The sequence below is a fragment of the Rana temporaria genome, chromosome 13, assembly GCF_905171775.1.
Source record: "Rana temporaria chromosome 13, aRanTem1.1, whole genome shotgun sequence".
In the NCBI taxonomy this organism is placed as follows: Eukaryota; Metazoa; Chordata; class Amphibia; order Anura; family Ranidae; genus Rana; species Rana temporaria.
The window spans coordinates 48,724,297-48,744,178 of record NC_053501.1 but is presented as its reverse complement, the minus strand read 5'-3'; the positions used below and the strand labels follow the sequence as shown (position 1 = coordinate 48,744,178).

General features: G+C 42.2%; 1 protein-coding gene across 1 annotated transcript in view; it reads right to left on the bottom strand.

Annotated features, from left to right (window-relative positions):
* Positions 1-19,882, bottom strand: part of SIPA1L1 (signal induced proliferation associated 1 like 1) — a 331,939-nt gene that overhangs the window by 142,332 nt on the left and 169,725 nt on the right. Inside the window, 1 exon segment of the mRNA XM_040332639.1 lies at positions 8,249-10,058. Coding sequence (XP_040188573.1) covers positions 8,249-9,743 — 1,495 coding nt within the window. The 5' untranslated portion in view covers positions 9,744-10,058.

Genomic DNA, 19,882 nt, shown 5'->3' with positions numbered 1-19,882 from the left:
CCTACACAGCGGTCTGATTTGTGTGATCCAAAAAAGACCGAGCCCTTGGCGGAAACCCAGCTGCACTATGCAGCTTAGGAGAGTCCCTTGCAGCAGTAAAAAGCGCACCCATAAATGCCTTATTCTGCCTTTTTTTTTTTTTTTTTTTTTTTTTTTTCAACTAGGTACCTAGTCCATGGCTCCATAACAGAGCATTCCCCAGGGGATAACGGGGGAAGGGGGCACTCTTTTACCGCCCGCCCGCAGTCCACCCCCACCCTGGCACAAACTGTGTCCAGGACTACAATAAAAACTCTGTGGGAATCACAGGTGCTAACACCTGCTGCCACCACCAGCATGTGGGGAAGGACCCAGATACTGACTCCAATATTTACATATAGTGTGTATTATAATATGCACACCTGTCCATACAAATAGACAAAAGCTCCTAGAGCCCTATTCAGGGCCTCTCACCCACTTGCTGCGCTGACCAGGGGTAACCAGGGGACTCCCTCAGGAGGAGACTGCCCAGCGCTGCCTGTGAGGAAAAGAACCGTGAGGTAACTTTTGCAGGGACCTGTGTTTAAACAGGAAAAGCCTCATAGGGCTGTTTTATTTAAGGATAAGACACAGATACAGCATAAAAAGCAAAACCGTTACAGGTGTCACCAATCAGTCAGCGTCTGCTGAAGTATAATCATAAACATCTGTGCTCATCACAGGGCTTTTTACCTCACAGGAAAGCCCAATACAACAAAAAAAAAAAAAAAAACACAGGCCAGATAACACAGTCCCCTCAGGAAGGCCCCCTCCCCCCTGACAGCGGCAATGTTAGCAATGCAGCAAGGGAAAGGAGCAGGGAAGTAAGGGGAAGGGACCCCCGAACCCCAGGAATGCCCAGCCGTACCAACCCACCGAAGCAGGAGGGACTGTACTTACCCGTCCGAGCGAGGACTCGCTGACGCATTCCTGACAGAACTACAACCGCAATGGAGGTAGCTGTCGGCCCGGTCCACTGTGATTGAGACAACACCACAGCTCAGTCATATGTGGACCTCGGAGCAAAGCTCACCGGCCACCTCAGGAGTCATGAGGTATGGCGTGGCAGACCAAGCCTCTTTGCAAAGGTGTGCCCACGCTTGCTGGTCGGACTGAGTAGACTACAAGGATCTATAATATCCAGCCTGTCTCTCAGCCAACAGTTGAAAGAAGATTCTTCAAGAAAAAGTAAAGTAAAATAAAATAAAATTTCTCCTCAGGGCGCTGGGCCCAAAGGGAGCCATACGTCCTTCTCCTTTGCTAGGCAGAACGAAACTGAGGCTGCAAGCTGCAGTGAGGAGGGTTATGTCTGGAGGGACCGCCCCCTGGGCGGGGCTGTTCAACTCTGTTAATGTAACATGTATTTAACTATTTAACATGTTTCTGCCTAGTCCTCTCCTGTAAACAGGGAACATAACCCACTTGTCAAGATTTAAGGAGCTGTGTCCGTCCATGGACGATAAGAGAAATATAGTTGCCAGTCTGAGGGGCTTCCCTCTTTTCCTGTTTATTATTTCATTAAATCAAATTCTTTGACACATCAGATAAAAGCAGCCTGAAATTTCTGTCAGGGAAGGTTGCTAAAATAGATTAACAGGGAGCTGGCCTTGTTACAAAACACCTGAGGCCCCGTACACACCAGCGGACCGTTTTCATCGGACATGTCTGCTGCCGGATTTTGGTCTGATGGCTGTACACATCATCAGACCAAAATCCCCAGGGAAAACAAACGTGGTGACGTGTCGCGCCGTGGCCGCGACGATGACGCGGCGACGTGCGCGACCCTGGAAGGTCAATGCTTCCACGCATGCGTCGAATCACTTCGACGCATGCGAGGGATGGCGGCCGATCGGACGTGTCCGGTGAGTCTGTACAGATGACCGAACACGTCCGACGGACAGGCTTCCAGCGGACATGTTTCTTAGCATGCTAAGAAACATTTGTCCGCTGGAAAAAGTCCGCTCGGCCGGGAATGTGGTCCCGTCGGCTGTACACACGACCAAACATGTCTGCTGAAACTGGTCAGCGGGCCAGTTTCAGCAGACATGTTCGGTCGTGTGTACGAGGCCTGAGTCTCTGACTATGTGGAGAGGGGGTGTGCGCCTTTCCTCTAATCAGCAATTTTAGCCATCGTGGCTGTATGCCCAGACATCACACTCGGTGTTAAACAGGAAGAGAAAGTCTCCTAACACAATCTGAACTTTCTAAACAGTATATAAATGTGACGACAGCAGATTTACATGTAAAACCTATGTAGGGAGATTTGGTTAATCTCTGTGTATCATTGGAGGCTGTTCACTTCACTGGGTGTATGGAGGGTTTATATCCACTTTAAGGAACAGTCAATATATATATGGATGCATGGCTACATATGCTCAAATTTTGCTAAATCTATTGCAATTCTGAGCAATCTGATTTGATATCTGTACAATTCCATCTCATACTGTATATAGGTTTATATTCACATATTCTCTCATTCTGAAAATATGGTGCAAACTTCTACCGCAATTTAGTCTGGTGACATGGGCTTATAACCGATATAGCCCATAGCTATATATAGAAATACTCTGCAAAAATAATTTGATGGACTGCAGACATAGAATAGGATTTTGTAGCAACAGAAGCTCTAGCAGGGTAGAGGATACCTGTGCAACATTGGCAGGTATCTCTATGAAATGGCTGAGGTTGGGACTTGGAACAACAATTGGCTACTCCATTTCAAATAATATAAAAAAAGTCAGGCCTGTAAGGATCGTTAATATATAAAAAGGGACTACAGTCCTACCTATGTGGAGTGAATTGAATTGCCAAAGACTTGTATCTTGTATTTTTTTTTTTTGTGTATGTATGTAGAACAGAAAGCGGATGTCATAATGTGTGAACTAAAAAAAAAACAGATGTTGTGAAAATTCCTGCCAACCAATGGGCATTTTTTTTCTGAGGGGGGTTTGAAAACTGAAGTTCCAGAAATATTTAAAATGATTGTAAAGGTTGGCATTTAACAACAAACATGTTATACTTGCCTGCTCTGTGCAATGTTTTTGGACATGGCAGACCCAATAGCCAGCCTCTTGCTATAGGGGCACTAGAGCAGTGCTCCTGTGGATGGACATTGTCCATTCAGACACAGAATGCAGCCCAGCCCTGCCCCCTGCTCTCTCCTCATTAGCTCACTGGCTGTGATTGGCAGAAGCAGAAGCCAATGGCTCCCGCTACTGTGTGAGCCCATAAGGAGAGAGAAATCTGGGGGAGCCGCTGCTCTTATCCACATAACTCGATTGAGATGGGGCTCAAGTAAGTATAAGGGGGGACTGGAGGGGAGCTGCACCCAGAATGTTTTTTACCTCAATGCATTAGGGTAAAAAACCTTCTGCCTTTAGAAGCACTTTAAGAAATTGACAGTTTTGCAAGGACTGAACCTTTAAAACCAAAATATGCATCATTCCCTGTGAATGGGGGACAGCTCAACAACTAACACACAAAAGAAAAATGCCACCTGTGCTTCATTAGAAAACATCTCTTAATTTGCAATGATGGCATTCTATATGAAGGTTTTTATTCAGTATATTTGTAAGACTAGAAAATAAGCTCCTGCTGTAGCTGGTAATTAGCTTCTGTAATCTTATTCTTCTAGATATACTGCTGGCAAGACTGCATAGCAACAAGATGATTGCATATTAGATGTTACTATAAATATACCTATTGCCACCATGTGAAATTCTCTCATACAAACTATAATTAACAACCTGTATTACCTAAAATGTGTTCCTTTCTCGCTTTTTTTGAATAAGACTGCTTTAATTAAAAGCTTAATGAACCTATGGAATCGTCTTAGTAGTTAAGGGCATATTAAAGCGGGAGTTCACCCATTTAAAAAAAAAAAAATCTCCCCTTAGCTTCCTGCTCGTTCGGTCTAGGGGAATCGGCTATTTATATTAAAATATGAGCAGTACTTACCCGTTTTCGAGCTGCATCTTCTTCCGTCGCTTCCGGGTATGGGTCTTCGGGAGCGGGCGTTCCTTCTTGATTGACATTCTTCCGAGAGGCTTCCGACGGTCGCATCCATCGCGTCACTCGTAGCCGAAAGAAGCCGAACGTCGGTGCGGCTCTATACTGCGCCTGCGCACCGACGTTCGGCTTCTTTCGGAAAATCGTGACGCGATGGATGCGACCGTCGGAAGCCTCTCGGAAACCTGTCAATCAAGAAGGAACGCCCATTCCCGAAGCCCATACCCGGAAGCGACGGAGAGGATGCGTCTCGTAAACGGGTAAGTACTGCACATATTTTAAAATAAATAGCCGATTCCCCTAGTAATAACGAGCAGGAATCTAAGGGGGAAAAGTGCCCTCTAAGAGTGAACCCCCGCTTTAAGAAATACAGGTCTAAAGTGAGGCTACATTACTATATTGATTGCTGGTATAGGAATACCCACAATTTTAGTATTCAGAATTAACTATATTTAAAGAACATGGCCCGTATTCACAGACAGCGGCGCACATTTATGCCGCCGTAGCGCATCTCCTTTACGCTATGACGACGCAGCGCAGAGAGGCAAGCATGGAATTCACAAAGCACTTCCCCCCAAAACTGCGATGGGTTTCCTAGGCATAAGCCAGCGTAGGTGGAACTGGGCGTGAGCCATGCAAATGAGGCGTGACCCCATGCAAAAGATGGGCCGAGTGCCAGACAGATACGTATAATGAACGGCGCATGCTCAGTGCGCATGCTCACAATCACGTCGGAACAACTGCCTAAGATACGCCGGATCACTGCCTACGGCGTGAACGTAACCTATGCCTAGTCATATTCACGTCCAACGTAAAATACGTGGGCTTGTGTTCCCTGGTGCAGCCCTTTGCATGGATGCTGCTGAGTTACACCTCCTTTATGGGGCATAACTTTACGCCGTACGTACAACTTGCGCGCACCAGTCGTAGCCTGCGTCGGGCGCAATTACGATCGTGAATCGGCGTATTTCCCTCATTTGCATATTTAAATAGAAAATCAATGGGAGCGCCACATGCGTCCAGCGTAAATATGCGCCCACTCTACGCCGGCGTAGGCAAGTTACGACGGTGGAATGAAGCCTGTTTTTAGGCGCATCTTAATTTTGTGGGCACGGCGCACAGATACCACGGCGCATATTTGCACTTACGCTGCGTAACTCGAGATACGTCGGAAGTGCTTTGTGAATCCGGGTCCATGTTTACAGCTTCCACAATAATCAGAGCTCTTTCCATATTTACCTAATCTGACAACTGAAGCCTGCCTTTCTGTTTGCAGCACAAGCTGTAAAAGTCTAGTTCCAAGAATCCCATGCCTGTGCAATACTGTCCCAAAAACCTAACATTTTTATTTTTATTTATTTTTCATACAGGCACGCACGATTGAAGCCTATGGGAGGTTAGTGTGCAGTCACATGCAGTTTGGATCTAGATTTTTACCACCTGACTGTAGACAGCATAGGAGACCGGGCCGTGGTACTGTTCGTACTAACCTGCGGGGGAAGGGGGTGGATCGTTCTGCATTTTAAAGAGGATTTTTTCATAATGTAGTGAATATGTATTTTAAGCAAAATCATTCTACAGGTAGGGGTTTTACCATCTAGAGGTCAGTTATGCAATAAAAGCAGAAGGATGGAAATTCTTAAAGCGCAACTCCACTTTTCTGGAGAAAAACATTCACCTCTGTGTGATCTATGTACATTGCAGGGATTTTAAACTTTTTTGCAGATTCCTTTTGTTAGTCTGTATAAATCACTGTTTGTCCCTCTGTGCCCCTGTGCTAAGTGAGCCTAATGGGAGTGGTTTCATAATTATCAATCAGCTGCAGGGCACAAATGAGGAATCCTGCTGGGCCTGCATCCCTTTAGACGTGTTCCTATTGGGAGTATCTAATCAAAAATATCATTTTTTGCGGGGGATGCCTATAATCTGACTTGTTTCTTAGTGCAGACTTCTGGGAAAATCAGTGAGCCAATCACACAAGCAGAAAATGATGCCTCTGGGGGGGCGTTCTGTACACATTCTGTGTACAGAACACCTCTAGGTAGTCATATTGTATTTTCAGAAAATTACAGTGCTGCAGATTGAAAAAGGAAATACATTTTTACAATATGACTGGTGCCATATTTTTTATTTGCCATTTCATTCCTCACAAAAGCGGAGTTAACCTTTAAGAGCCATTTGACACCGAGCTGCCCCCAAGCATCGGTGGTAAAACGCGCTATTTCTAGCGGCGCTTTACAGCGCTTTTTCGGCCCCTAGCAGGCCGGTTTTAAACCCCCGCTAGCGCCACTACAGCAGCATTTTGCCAGCGGTACTTCACATTGATTTCAATGGGCAGGAGCACATTAGGAGCGGTGAGTTCACCACTCCTAATGCGCTCCAAAGAAGCTGCTGGCAAGACTTTTTCTGACACCCTGCCAGCGTACCACTCCAGTGTGAAAGTCCTCGGGCTTTCACACTGGAGTGAATGGAGTAGCCGTTTTAGGGCGCTTTGCAGGAGCTATTTTTAATGCTATAGCGCCTGCAAAACACCCCCAGTGTGAAAGGAGTCTAAAGGGTTTTCTATAGAATGACCACTTTTGTCAACAAATGTTGCCCGGTATGTTTACAGAGGCTGCTGCAGAGGGGCACCAATTTGGAAGCTGCAAGAAAGCAGCAGGTGCAGCAGGGTTTTGAAAGGAATTTCTCAATCGGAAGATCAGCAAGGAATCTTCTTTGCCTTCTAGGTAGAATTAGGATTCAAACATCCATCACCTAAGGACACTAGGGGGGAAAAAAAAGGATTGCTGTGAGTGGGAGGGATTACATGGACTGGGTAACAACCCTGTTTGCCAGTTCCAATCACCTAAAGGTTACATATAACCCAGTGTCTATAATAAAAGCTGAAGTTTAGGGTAGATTTAAGAGCCTAGTACTAATTATTTGTAAAAGTGTTCATAACCCCCTCCTCCCATCTATCCTGCCTACCCATGTATAAAAATTACTGTAAATTGACCTAATATAATCAGTTTTGGTCATGTGATCCTGCAGTTTCTGCTTCCCCGTGTCAATGAGTAGAAGCTACAGGGGAGAGAAGAGATCACAATGACTTGGCTATAGGAGCCATATGCATAGCTGACCTCACAACTCCCAGAATTCCTAGCCATTGTCAAGCACTATGACACAGGGGAGCTGATATAGCAGGATCAAACGACTCATTGGACCACATCCTCAAGGTATACAAAGCGTTCTCTAATTGGACAATGTTGAGAGAGAGAGAGAGGGGGGGACAAACAAAGTGTTTTCTGAATGGTGTCCATGCCAGGTGAGCAACCTCGCAGCAGTGTAGCCGCTTGGCACAGGATCTGGTAACTAGATGAAATCACTGCAGTAGTCTAGACTACTAAAGTGATTTCTAGTTTCCACATGAATCCCACAAGGTATGGCACATACTTACCTTCATACTTACCTTCAGCTTTAAAGCAACGCCGTACTGTACAATTAAGAAATATAAGTACATTGTAGAGCATGCATTTCAGAACTGTTATTTTGGTCTTTAAAAACAGGTTTTAGACCCCTTTCACACTGGAGCGTATTGCGTTAAAAATAGCGCCTGAAATACGCCCTTAAAAATCTGTCCCCATTCATTCCAGTGTGAAAGCCAGAGGGGCTTTCACACTGGAACAGTGCGCTAAAAAAAGTCCTGCTAGCCGCATCTTTGGAGCAGAGAAGGAGCGGTGTGTGTTTACTGCTCCTCCTCCGCTGCTGCCCATTGAAATCAAATGGGACAGCGCGGCTATACTGCCGGGAATGCGCTGCTTCAGCAGCACATTGCGGGCGGTTTTAACCCTCACTCGCCCGCTAGCGGCCAAAATGCACTGCAAATCCGCCAATAGCGTGGGCGGTAAAAATAGGGGCGTTTTACCACCGATGCTATGGACGGCAGAGTGTGAAAGGGCTCTCAATCATTTTGATTATATAATACATACAAAATCCTCCATTGGTACCACCCTTTATTATCATAGTCTTTGCAGTGAAAGTTACTCAACCCACAAAATCATGTGAATGTAGCCTTAATGAGAAGCAATCAGCAGGAACATTTACCTATTGTGTGCAAGCTGCATTAATTATTGAGTGTTTATTGGAGGAGTCTTAAGATGAACCAGTACTAAAATCCACAGCAAACATTAACATTCACAAAAACACACTATTTAAAAAGTTAACCAAAATGAGCTCCACGTACCTTTTTGATAGAAAAACTTTCGGAAATAGTATGCTCCAAGGTCTACATGTTCTACAATGTATCTCTTAGCTCTGTCTATGTGTAGAACCAAATTTTCCTTTGGAACTTCAAGGACTGCCAGTCCTGCATTTGCACAGTGTGAACTCATGGTTGATTCAAAAGAAGAATTTTCACACCCAGAAAATGAGCCCGAGTTTGACTTTGACAGGCTGACTTTCTTTTCACCCTCTCCTCCTGTTTCATTGCGGAAATAGGGACAGCTCATTACCAAATCATTGCTTTTGTCATCTCCTTGGTCAACATTAACATTCTCTTTTACATTTAAATCCTCTGTGCTACCAGTTGGAGAATTAAAACTGGAGGAATGGGACAATGGTCCTGCAGCTAGAGAGGCTGCAGCGGCGGCGGAGGCCCCTGTCGTAGTGTTTCGCCGCTTGATGACATTATGCCTGTTGATTACAACTTCATTTAAATCAAACAAAACACTCTGAACATCATAATGAGCAAAACATTTAGGGCACGTCCATGGCTTGATGCCATCTTCAGAACGATTGTCTTCAAGGTCAGAAGCCTTTCCAAGCTCCCCTTCGGCTTTTACATTTCTAAGCTTCCGAAAAATGGAAGAATCCCCAGTCTCTGACTTAGATCGCCTTTTCAGTGGCTTGTCCCTGTCTTTAAAAGCCCGGTGCCCATCTCTCTGCCCATCAATAACATCCAAGGAGAAGCCAGATCCTCTACTTCCACTGCTCAGTAGTAGTTCACTCAATTTTGAAGGGCCATGTCCACGATGGTCAGCTCTCTCATTTTTATATCCTTTAATAATATCAAAAAAGCTTTCACTAGATGTTCCCTGTTTGTCTATTGAAGATGTGCTTCCATATTCTCTGTGGAGCGATGGCCCCGTTTTAAACGTAGGTGACATGCACTCTTCAAAATTGTCCATATCAAACTCACTAATGGTGATGTCACTGTTACTCCGTTGTCTTATTCTGCGATGAACTTTTCTTGGGGAGCTGGAACTGGAGTAACCTTCAGGGGTCAGAAACCTAGAATCTAGACTTTCTGCCTGCCTTGTTTTGCTTTTCAGTGTGTTCTGAATACTTTTTAACATAGCAGAATCACTGGAGTTCATACTAGATGTACTCACTTGACTACTAGGACTGCTCTTAACAGACATTGTGTCGAAACTTGTTGCGTCCATATCTTGACTTGTTCTGCTCATTTCCTTAACATTTTCTTTTCTCGGGGGCCAGTCTGCAATTCGTGCTCTGACTCCCATCTTAGGAACACCTGGCGTTGAAGATATGTGGTGGGAGCTTTCACTACGGGGTGGTCCAACCGGAGACATGGCAGAAGAACCTAAACTACCATTCTGTGATCTGAAACGTCTCATATAAAAATCATCCGATCGTGCCTTTTGTGGTCCATCTGGCACAGACGATTGAGTCCCACTAGCAACGGACCTCTCAGTCTGGGACCTTTTCAGACTGGTCATGATCTGAAGATGAACTCAGATTTAGAATACTCCAGAATGAAACATGTCCATCTTTGCTTTTTATTAAGATAATGTTCTCCTGGAGAAAACTCTCCAGAGAACACACTGGTTTCATGAGATTAGGCAAGTTATAAATCGATACTTAAAATGCAAAATATATACATGCACTTAAAGTGTAATGGCTCGTCGCTAATTTATGTGCAAGGTGGTAATCTGAGATACATTTTCTTCTGGTTTCTCCATGGTTCAATGTCCAGTGGTAAATTGTCCGAGGAATGTTTTAACTTTAATCTGATGTATTCCAGCAATGTACACCTGAAATATAAATAAAAAGATCAATGATTACAGGCAAATTAAAACACTGTACAACTTACGCAGCCTTAGCAAAATGACACTGTTCATACTTCAAGCATTATGCATGCTACAAAGATGTTTACTCATTAATGTGATATAATTAATGGTTTGTTAAAATGTATTTCTATCTGGGGACTACTGTCAACAACAATTTAAGAAAACAAATTTACACTGAAGCTGTAAAAAGAGGAATTTATGTTTTATTGAACCCTCCTAATTATTTATGTGCATGACAGTATTACTGTAAAGTAACAAACAAGACTCTTTACCCCCATTTTTTAATCAGCTAAATGTTGCAGTATGGGTTAAAAACCCTCTGCTACCACCACAGAGTTGAACTGCGGCTCTCCTGCAATCTAAAATGCCCCACTAAATAATGCTCTAATCAGAATCGCCTTGCTTCCTGAGCTGAGCTGCTGATATGAGCCGTTGTAATGGTGCCAGAGAGCTTGGCTGCTGCTTTTGTGCAGTTGGACTCTTAGTGCTGCTACCACAGGGTTCCAACCTTTGCTACAGCACTTTACTAATAAAAATAAAATAAAAGAGGAATAGTGATAATTGTAGGTGAAGCCTAACTGCATTTACAGTAATAAAGTCACTTGGGTTTTAAACATTCCATACACATCTCAATAGTATAATCAGTGTGATAGATTGAAGTATCATATGCCACGAAAGGTTACTGGGATGTGTAGAGGTTAATGAGTTCTACTAAATGTCAGAAGTGCTCAAACAAATTTGTCTACATGTTTAAAAAAAAAAATCTTAGAACAGCAGCCAATTGCTTCCTCTCCTATGAAAAAAAAACAAGTCTTTTGCTACATCCACACATCATAAAAAAATGGGAATATTTGAGGATCCCAGTACTATGGCAAGTAAAATCAGGCGAGTCATAGCTTTTCCATGACCAGTTTTGCTGACAGGTGTTCATACACTGAGCAAGCTTACTTAGAATCTTAATTAGCAATTAACCTGTTGAAAATAAGATAATTTCATTGTATACACATAGACCAATTTGATCGAAAGGTCATACAAATGTTTGATTCCTCTATACATAAAATATGTAATTCAATAGCGAACACTGAAAAGACAGACAACTCATTGGAAATATAGGAGCAAACAGGCGGTTTTAAATAGAACCTATTAGGATGGCAGTAATATTTTACAGTTGAGGCTTCTAGAAGTAAACCCAGTTGTGATACGTAGCACTGCTGCTCTACAGTATCGTGCACTGTAAATGATCTGTTCCAGAAAAAAGGAGTAAAGCAATGGCAGCCTTTAATATTGGATGGGAGCCTTGGCTATAGTCAGGTAAGAAAAACCCTAATGCCCCGTACACCCGACCGGTTTTCCTGTCGGAAAAAGTCAGATGAGAGCCTTTGGCCGAGAATCCCGACCGTGTGTATGCTTCACCTGACTTTTTCCAACAGGAAAACTGCCGGAAAAAAAAAAAAAAAAAAAAAAAAAAGGAGCAGGATCTCTTTTCCCCGTCTGGAAAAAAATCCTAGCAGGAAAACCGTTCGTCAGTATGCAATTTCAACGAGCAAAAAAAATGTGCTCAGAATCAAGTCGAAGAAGCATTGAACTGAGGGGAGGTTTATAAACCTGGTCAGTTATTTTTTTTTGCCATTGGAATGATTTCCCTTCACTTGCTCTGATCCACAGTCGCAACAGGAAGGGATTGTAAATTCCTCCAAAGTGAGGGAGAGCCCTGATTGTCACCAGGGTCAGTAGGAATAGTGTTCCTCTATTCTGTTCTGGTGAGAAGTGAAAATTAGGACATTTCTTCACTTTCACACTTGGTAACTATCACCAGGCCAAAGTGAAGCGAGAGAATGAATCTCCCTTATGAGACACAAACATGAATACATATCTGATTTTGTAATCCCTGCATTCGATCTAAAACTTAAAAAAAATAATTGGACTGTAGCTGCATTTTAGGAAGCCAGGAAACATACTTTTGATGATTGCAAAAAAAAAGGAAAAAAAATAACGTGACCATTCGCTGTAATTTTTTAGCCATCCTGGCTACTAAACTTTGGAGATGTCTAGTCTGCTATTCTTTATTCCTCTGCTGCTCTCTCATGTTCCTCAGTTGAGCTTTACATTGTTCACACAATTCACACTGTAGCCGATTGAGCCTTTTATCCCATGAAATGCATCATTTAGCTAAAGCTAGAACTGAATAACCGATCACAACTGGTCAGCTGACATCTTTTTCTCTCTAGTGTATAAATTAAACTATTAAATGTCCATGTAACTAGATTACATGTACACAAATAAGCTATACTAAAAATGTTTAATCAGGCAACACGAACAGGTAGTAACATTTTTTATCACACTAATATATAAAACTATTTAGGCATTGTGCTGTTGTAAAGGATCCAGATTTGACTAGGCTTATGACATCATGCACAGTTCGCTTTCTCTCTCGTGAGAGTTTGCAAGGAAGGGAGGAGGGTGAGTCATAAGAGGGCCAATGAGAGCTGAAGGGCTGCAGAGCTGGAGGAGTGCCTCTGTGTATCTGTGGAAATCCAGGAAGTGAACAGGATGCAGCTTCAGCTGCCCACAGTTAATATGGATGCAACCAGACTCAGTGGAGGGAGATATCTGCAGCATATTTGGCAAGTACAGAATCACAGTATATAGAAAATAATATTCAAAGTGGTTGGAGGGAAGCATCAGAATGGTAAAGATGTTTTTATTACAAATTATGTGAGCAGACTGCAGTTCCTCTTTAAATGAACTTTAAAAAATACCATTAGAAATAGATGGTTGAAATCCCATCAGTCTGCAGCCTTTCAAATCAAGACACAATGGATGTTTCACCAACTACTTTTCAGTGACTGCCGTTTTAGGCTGACCAGTTTAGAAAACCCAAGAGATCACACTTTCTTACATAAAAGCAGTATATAAAATAGCTGGCACAAAAAGGCAATCCTTCACTGCACTACTATTTTTTTTCCCCCTTGTATCCGAAAGGCCAAAGCCAAATATGAACGATACTAAAAGAAATACCAACACCCCCCTGGTGGTTTACCTTTAGTTTTTTTTTTCCAGGGGTCTTTGTACACTCCTATTATATATACAAAGATTAAAGGGGAAGTATAGCCAAAGCGATTTTGGTTGTACATCTATAGGTCACAGGAGTGCAGTTCGTTCTGCGCCAATTTGAACCATTTTTAGCCAACAGCAAGCTAAAATCCACTGTTAGCTGACATCACTGAGCGGATCCATGCTCAGGAAAAATGCACCCACGTGCCTGAATCGGCAGCTGACTCAGCCAAGCGCTCCCTCCCCTCCACAGCTCCAGTAAACGCTGGAGGGGCAGAGCAGAGAGTCGTTGACTGGCGGTCATGGCTCTCTGCTCAGCAAAGGGGAGAACGGAGTGTTCAGCTGTGTTTGATTGCTCAGTTCTCATTGCAGAGGCAGCGAGGGACAGATCCATTGTTTCAATGCTAAATCCACCTAGGTGAGTATAAGGGTGCATTCACACCACGATTTTATCATCCTACTTGTTCTCACGATTTTAGGTTTAAAATCGTACAAATCTGTATGGCAAAACGTATCCATTCACTTCCATTCATTAATGTAGGTCCCCAAGTGCATCCAATTTGATCCGCATCCGTTTTGATACGATTTAAAATCGCATCAAAAATCGTGTTTGACCACGATTTTTGGTCCTGATTTGAAATCGTATTAAAATCGTGTCCGATTTTCATATTAAAATCGTGTCCGATTTTTTTTATATTGTGGCCAATCTAAATCGTATGTAATCGAATGACTGATACGATTACATACGATTTTGTCATATACGATTCCATCCGATTTAACGGTCCGATTATCGGATGTAAAAATCGTGATGTGAACCTAGCCTTATCGTTTCAGGTCCAATTTCAGCCCACATTTTTAGTTCAGACTGGAAAATTACCAAAAGACGCACAGGACTCCTGTGAAATTCGCAACAGAGCCGCTCCGGAGATGTGTGAATCAGCTCCATAGAGAGCCCGTCACAATCTTCTGACATTCGCAATAGTGTGAACCCAGCCTTAAGGTTATCCAACTTCTCACTGAAAGTCGCAAGCATGTACTGTACACATACTAAAATCAGGGTTCTTCAGGTATAAAGTCATAGATAAAATTAAACTCCTCAATTTAACGGTAAATTTGTTTTACATTCCAGCATGCTGGAAATGCTGTCACATTTGCTTGTGCTTTTTAACCAGTCAAACCATTAAATGGCTGGTGTCATAACTGATCACATGTGCAGCACTATGGCAGTTGCAGATCAAACAGAGGATAATGCTGGCAATACACTATACGAAAAATCGTCCGAAATTCGGTCGTTCAGACAGTCTGTTTGTTTTTCGAACAGTTAATGGGCACAAAAAAAAAATCGATAATCGTTGGGACTTTTGAGCCGAAAAAACGAAGGACAAGTTCGGAAATTTGGAAGGTTAATGTGTTTCCCGTCCGAACTTTCTGCACCAAGCATATGTAAAAAAAAAAAAAATATGTCCACTGAGCGATTTATCGGTCATTACATGATGGCAATATCGTTTGCGCCCACGGCTGAACGTTCGTTTTTCGAAAGTTTGTTCGGACGATTTTTCGTAGAGTGTATGGCCAGCATAAGATGGCAGCCTTTTTGGCTAAAAAGAATTGGAGGGATTAGTTCCGCTGTAACGTGAACAAATAAATATCTAATGTTCCTCTAAACTGAAGAGAAATTAGCCCATCAAAGGAAAACTCTTGTTATGATCTCCGCCAGACATCAAGTTTCTGTCCATAGATTTCTAAAGTAATAAAATAAAAAAGTGCTTGTATAACTACATAGTCCCAGACAAGCCAATCTCTTTGCTCAGCCTGTATCTTTTGACTTGATAAACATTATAAAGTTGGCCAGTCTGAGCAGCCTCTTGGAAAAGTTAGTTAAGCACGGTCTGTTTTTCTGCTTGGATCATCAATTAAGCAGATTTTACTACAAAGTAGTGGGCTTTGGGACATTAACTTATCTAAATCTACAGGTCTGTCTGCAAAGTAATAAAAATTCCACATGATTAAAGGATATTTGTGTAGCATGAAAGTTAATTACCATCAATTATGCAGCACGGTAAGATGAAACAAGCTTTAAAGACTCTGACCAACACTATGTAACTATATGTCCTGAGAAGAACTTAAACAGCCATTACATTTAATATAGCCAATTAAAACTGGCCTTATGATTGGCCACTGATTTAACATCGTAACCGGTAATCACTGTGTGATATGACCTGTTGGTTATATCACTTTCACGTGCGAGGACCTATAATTCCCCTTAAGTGTTTCAGGAAGTAAAAAAAAAAAAAATACATTTGACTGAAAGCACAAAATGAAGTAGAACAGGAGTCGGCCCTAACTTGCCCAAGATTTTAATATGAAAAGGGAGAAATGTTAAAGCCTCCAATTGCATGCACCTGACAAAATTAAGAATAAGGAACCTCACTATGTTAACTAATTTTACAGCATGTAGTAAAGAACTGGCAGAAGCCAAAACTGGAAAAATGTCTCTAACTTGATGCACGGTACAATTATTAGCAACCATCGAAGGTGCTCGCAACCCAAGTAATCTCACTACCAAATATAAATTACAAAACTTGTGATCAGTCAGAGATGCATTAAATACAACATCATTTAATACATATAGCTTAAAGGCCAACTCTTAACATACCCAACGATTTTTTTTTTCAGGTTACTTTTTTGCCTTGGTAATCCTACAAATTACACTTTCTGTCCTTGGGTGGCAACAATATCGCCACTATATCAACAGAGGGAGCCATGGTTGTCGCCCAGGGTGGACTTTAAACACGTCTTCCTCTCCTCCATCTCCATTAAATAGAGGAGATGGAGGGAATTGGTAGTTTACATAAAATAAGAGTGTGTGCTTTCACTTCAGCTCACATGAATTTACAAGGCCACTGAACTTCTGGCAATATTAACAGGTATGTCTGTACTTGCTGAAAACGTACCTGGCCTGAAGAATGACTAAAGTAAAGTGCATTTGTACACTCAAATTTCACAATGGTTGTAATAGGATTGCCAAGAAGCTGTGGCATGAGAGAATAGAAAAAACATACATCAGCTTCTATTCACAGGTACGGTAAGATATGGTAGCAAGAGGAATGGCATTGGTAACTATATATTCATAGATATTGAACATGTAATTTTTTATATCTAATGCACCAATTTTGTGCCTTGCATGTGTATTTTAAACTGAAATGGTTGTTTTACAACGTGATTGTTTAAAATCACTTTTAGCTTATTTCTTTTTTATAAGAAAGAACAAGCTTAGAAATCATAAGGCAAGGACATGACAGGAGTTTTAGTAATACAAAACAGTCACTTGTCCACATTAAATGTATTCCGATCATAGTTTATATATACAAAGAAAATAGAAGATACTAAGTGGGATATCTATAAATTGTCACTAGGACATACAAAACAATGTAGTAAGTAGGCGATAGAATTTACTCTCCCATTATATTTTAAGACACCTGCAGGTTGCGCGGGCCTTCAATGCCCAGTTTCCTACTGGTCCTCTACAGTTGGACCTTAACCTCTATTGCGGATGGATTCACAAACTAAACCAGCTTCTGCATTATACACATCTCCTCATGATAGCTCTTCCAGATCTGTCCTCCCTTTGAAAAAAAATGGCTGTTGCATATACCAGACTTCGATAGCAAGGATTGGTCTTACATGTGGGACATGCCTTTCAAACCGTTAGTTTCCATCAGAGAACGACTAACAATTCAAGATTAAGCACAAAGCCCATTACACTCCCCAAAGACTTTATAAAGTCATGATATGTCTCTCTCTCCAGCCTGCTAGAGATGTGATCATACTACAAGGGATTTCTATCATATTTTTTGGACATGCCCAGTTATTGCAACTTTTTGGAAGTCAGTGGTTGACATTATTGGCTCTGTAGCTCAGGTCCCACTTACCTTTTCTCCTTGTGAGATGACCTCTCACCTACTACAGCTGGAAAAACTTTAGACTGCTCTTGTTCTATTTTAGGAAAGTGCTTATGCTTCATTGGGATAAACCCTCAGCCCTACTATTGCCTATTCAAAGCAATTGGTTAATAATGCTTTGCCACTTTACAAAGTCACCTATGCGCACAGAGGCTGTGCTCTTAAATTTTACAAGGTATCGACCAAATGGCTAGATGATGTAGCTACAGCGTAAATTTTTCTTTGCTTTTTGCTTAGATTAGTATCGTCCATATTTGCAGATAACAAGTAGGGCAATCATTTCTCCACAGGAAGTAGAAACCTTGCAAGAAGATCTGAACAAATTAATGTGGTCCGCAACTACATAGCAAATGAGATTTAATGTAGAGAAATGTAAAATAATGCATTTGGTTGGCAAAAATATGAATGCAATCTACTCTCTAGGGGAGAACCTCTGGGGGAATCTAGGATGGAAAAAGACCTGGGGGTTCTAGTAGATGACAGGCTCAGCAATGCCAAGCTGCTGCAAGCAAAGCCAACAGAAAAAAAAGGAGATAAAACAATATTTCTCCCACTCTACAGGACTCTGGTATGAGGAAAGATTATGAGCACTGAACAACTCTGTGGAGAAGAGATGCTTGAGAGGGGAAATGATTTCAATGTACAAATACTGCAAGTGAGACCCCACAATAGGGATAAAACTTTTCCTGCAAAAGGGATTTTAAAAAGACACGCGGCCATTCACTAAAATTAGAACAGAAGTGGTTGCTTTACTGTAAGAGCGGTAAGGATGTGGAATTCTCTTCCACAGGCAGTGGTTTAAGCAGGGAGCTTTGATCATTTCAAAAAAACTATTAGATAGGCACCTGAATGTCCACAACATACATAAAATCGCACACACACAGGTTGAACGTGATGGACTTGTGTCTTTTTTCAACTATGTAACCTGGGGGCAGAATTGATTTGATGCACTATTATCCCGTTAGGGATCCTTATAGGTGGGATCCTTATTGAGTAATCACTCTTTTAGGATCCAGTATTTTAAGAGGAGCCAACACACGTCTCCTGCATGTGATAGGCTGCCCACACTTTTTCTTTTTTCTCCTTGTACGTGTCAAAAAACAAATAAAAAGTTTTGGGAAAAAAAGAAAACAACATTTGCAAAACCAGTAAATTAAACCCTCTAAAATTACACTCCCAAAACAGGATCAACTGGTATCACATTCATACATACTTCATAAATGCTTTACTTTGATTGTCAACGACCGAACCTTTACTTACAAAAATGGTATACAATTTCATCATTATCCTGCCATTCTTTACACATATTTAAACCAAATTAATATTCTATTCATTCTAGAAAAGAGTATAATATGCAATTATTTTAATTTGTTTCTGCTTCTCTGAACTTTAGCCACAATAGGTGGTTTGCTTTCCAGCTCTAATGAGCTCTGAGAAAAGTAAAGCTATCCAAAAAGGTGGGAATCGGTTTCCAAACTGACTTGTGCTTAACAAATGCCTAGAAGGCAAAGGAATAGCACAAAAGGTTGCCATGTAACTATATACCAGGGGTCTTGAATTAAAGTTCACGGGGGTCCAGTTAGTAGAATTTGCTTCCGGCAGAGGTTAGAATCCTATGTTTGTACTATAACACATCACAAACCCGATGTACCTTAGCGTTTCCAGCCTACCCTTTATATCACAGTCCCCTCTTTACATCAGTGTCCTCAGCCCCACACTTCCCATTACAACCCCCCCCCCCTTATGACAACAGTCCCTCTTCCCTTTACATCAGTGTCCACAGTGCATGATAAGCTTAATCATTTGGATTGCACAAAAAAGTAGGCACCATTTTCAAAAACGCACTGCACCAAATCACAAGGTAATACGGCGCCATGTGATCCAGTGCAGGCAAACACAATGTGTTTGCGATGTGCCTTTGGGATGTTGGTAGGCAGCAGATCGCACATCCAGTGCGTTTTGAAAGTATTGCAGGAAATGCGTGTGACCAGCACCACAATCTGGTGTAAACAAGCACCTACATAGCAGACCCCCTTTACATTGCAGTCTCCCTTGTAATCACAGCCTCCCCCCCATCACAATTCCCCTTGCAATCACAGCTCTCCCATCACAATCCTCCTTGCAGGTATAGCTCCCTCCCCCCCTTACATCACAGTCCCCCTTTCAATGGCAGCCTCCCCTGCAAATTCCTACGCTAATATGGCAAAGTTGAGGCACTTACCAGTCTGGGTGTGCTCTACCAGGTCTCCCGCCTGCCCACCGCAGTCATAATCATTGCAAAGCAGAGGGCGGGAGGTGCAGCAGATCTGGGTGGAGGGCTGGAGCTGCCCAACTTATTATGTTAACAAGCAGGTGATTACCCGCTTGTTAATTTGAAAAGACTCCCGCTCTATGTGCAGGTCTGCAGTACCTCCTGCCCCCCCTGCCATCCTGTGAGGATGACACCAGCCAGGCAGAAGACAAAGAAGAAGTCATCCAGCTGCTAAGTGGCATGGCTGAAAGAACTGTTCCTCGGTTCGGCTCCGAACCGTGGCTTGCCATTTAGTGATCCCTGCTATATACCTACTATCAGCCATTACCAATATTAATTTATTCGGAGATGATTAATCCTAGAATTTTTATTATTAAAAGTAAACAAAATGTTGTAACTCGTTTTGAGCATTAGAATGTTAAAGCTTTATAAGTTCACCTTCTGGAGAATGTTACAAGTTACACTCATATTTCGCGCATGTCTTCCTCCCCCACCTGCTGTCACATTTTGAAAACAGCATA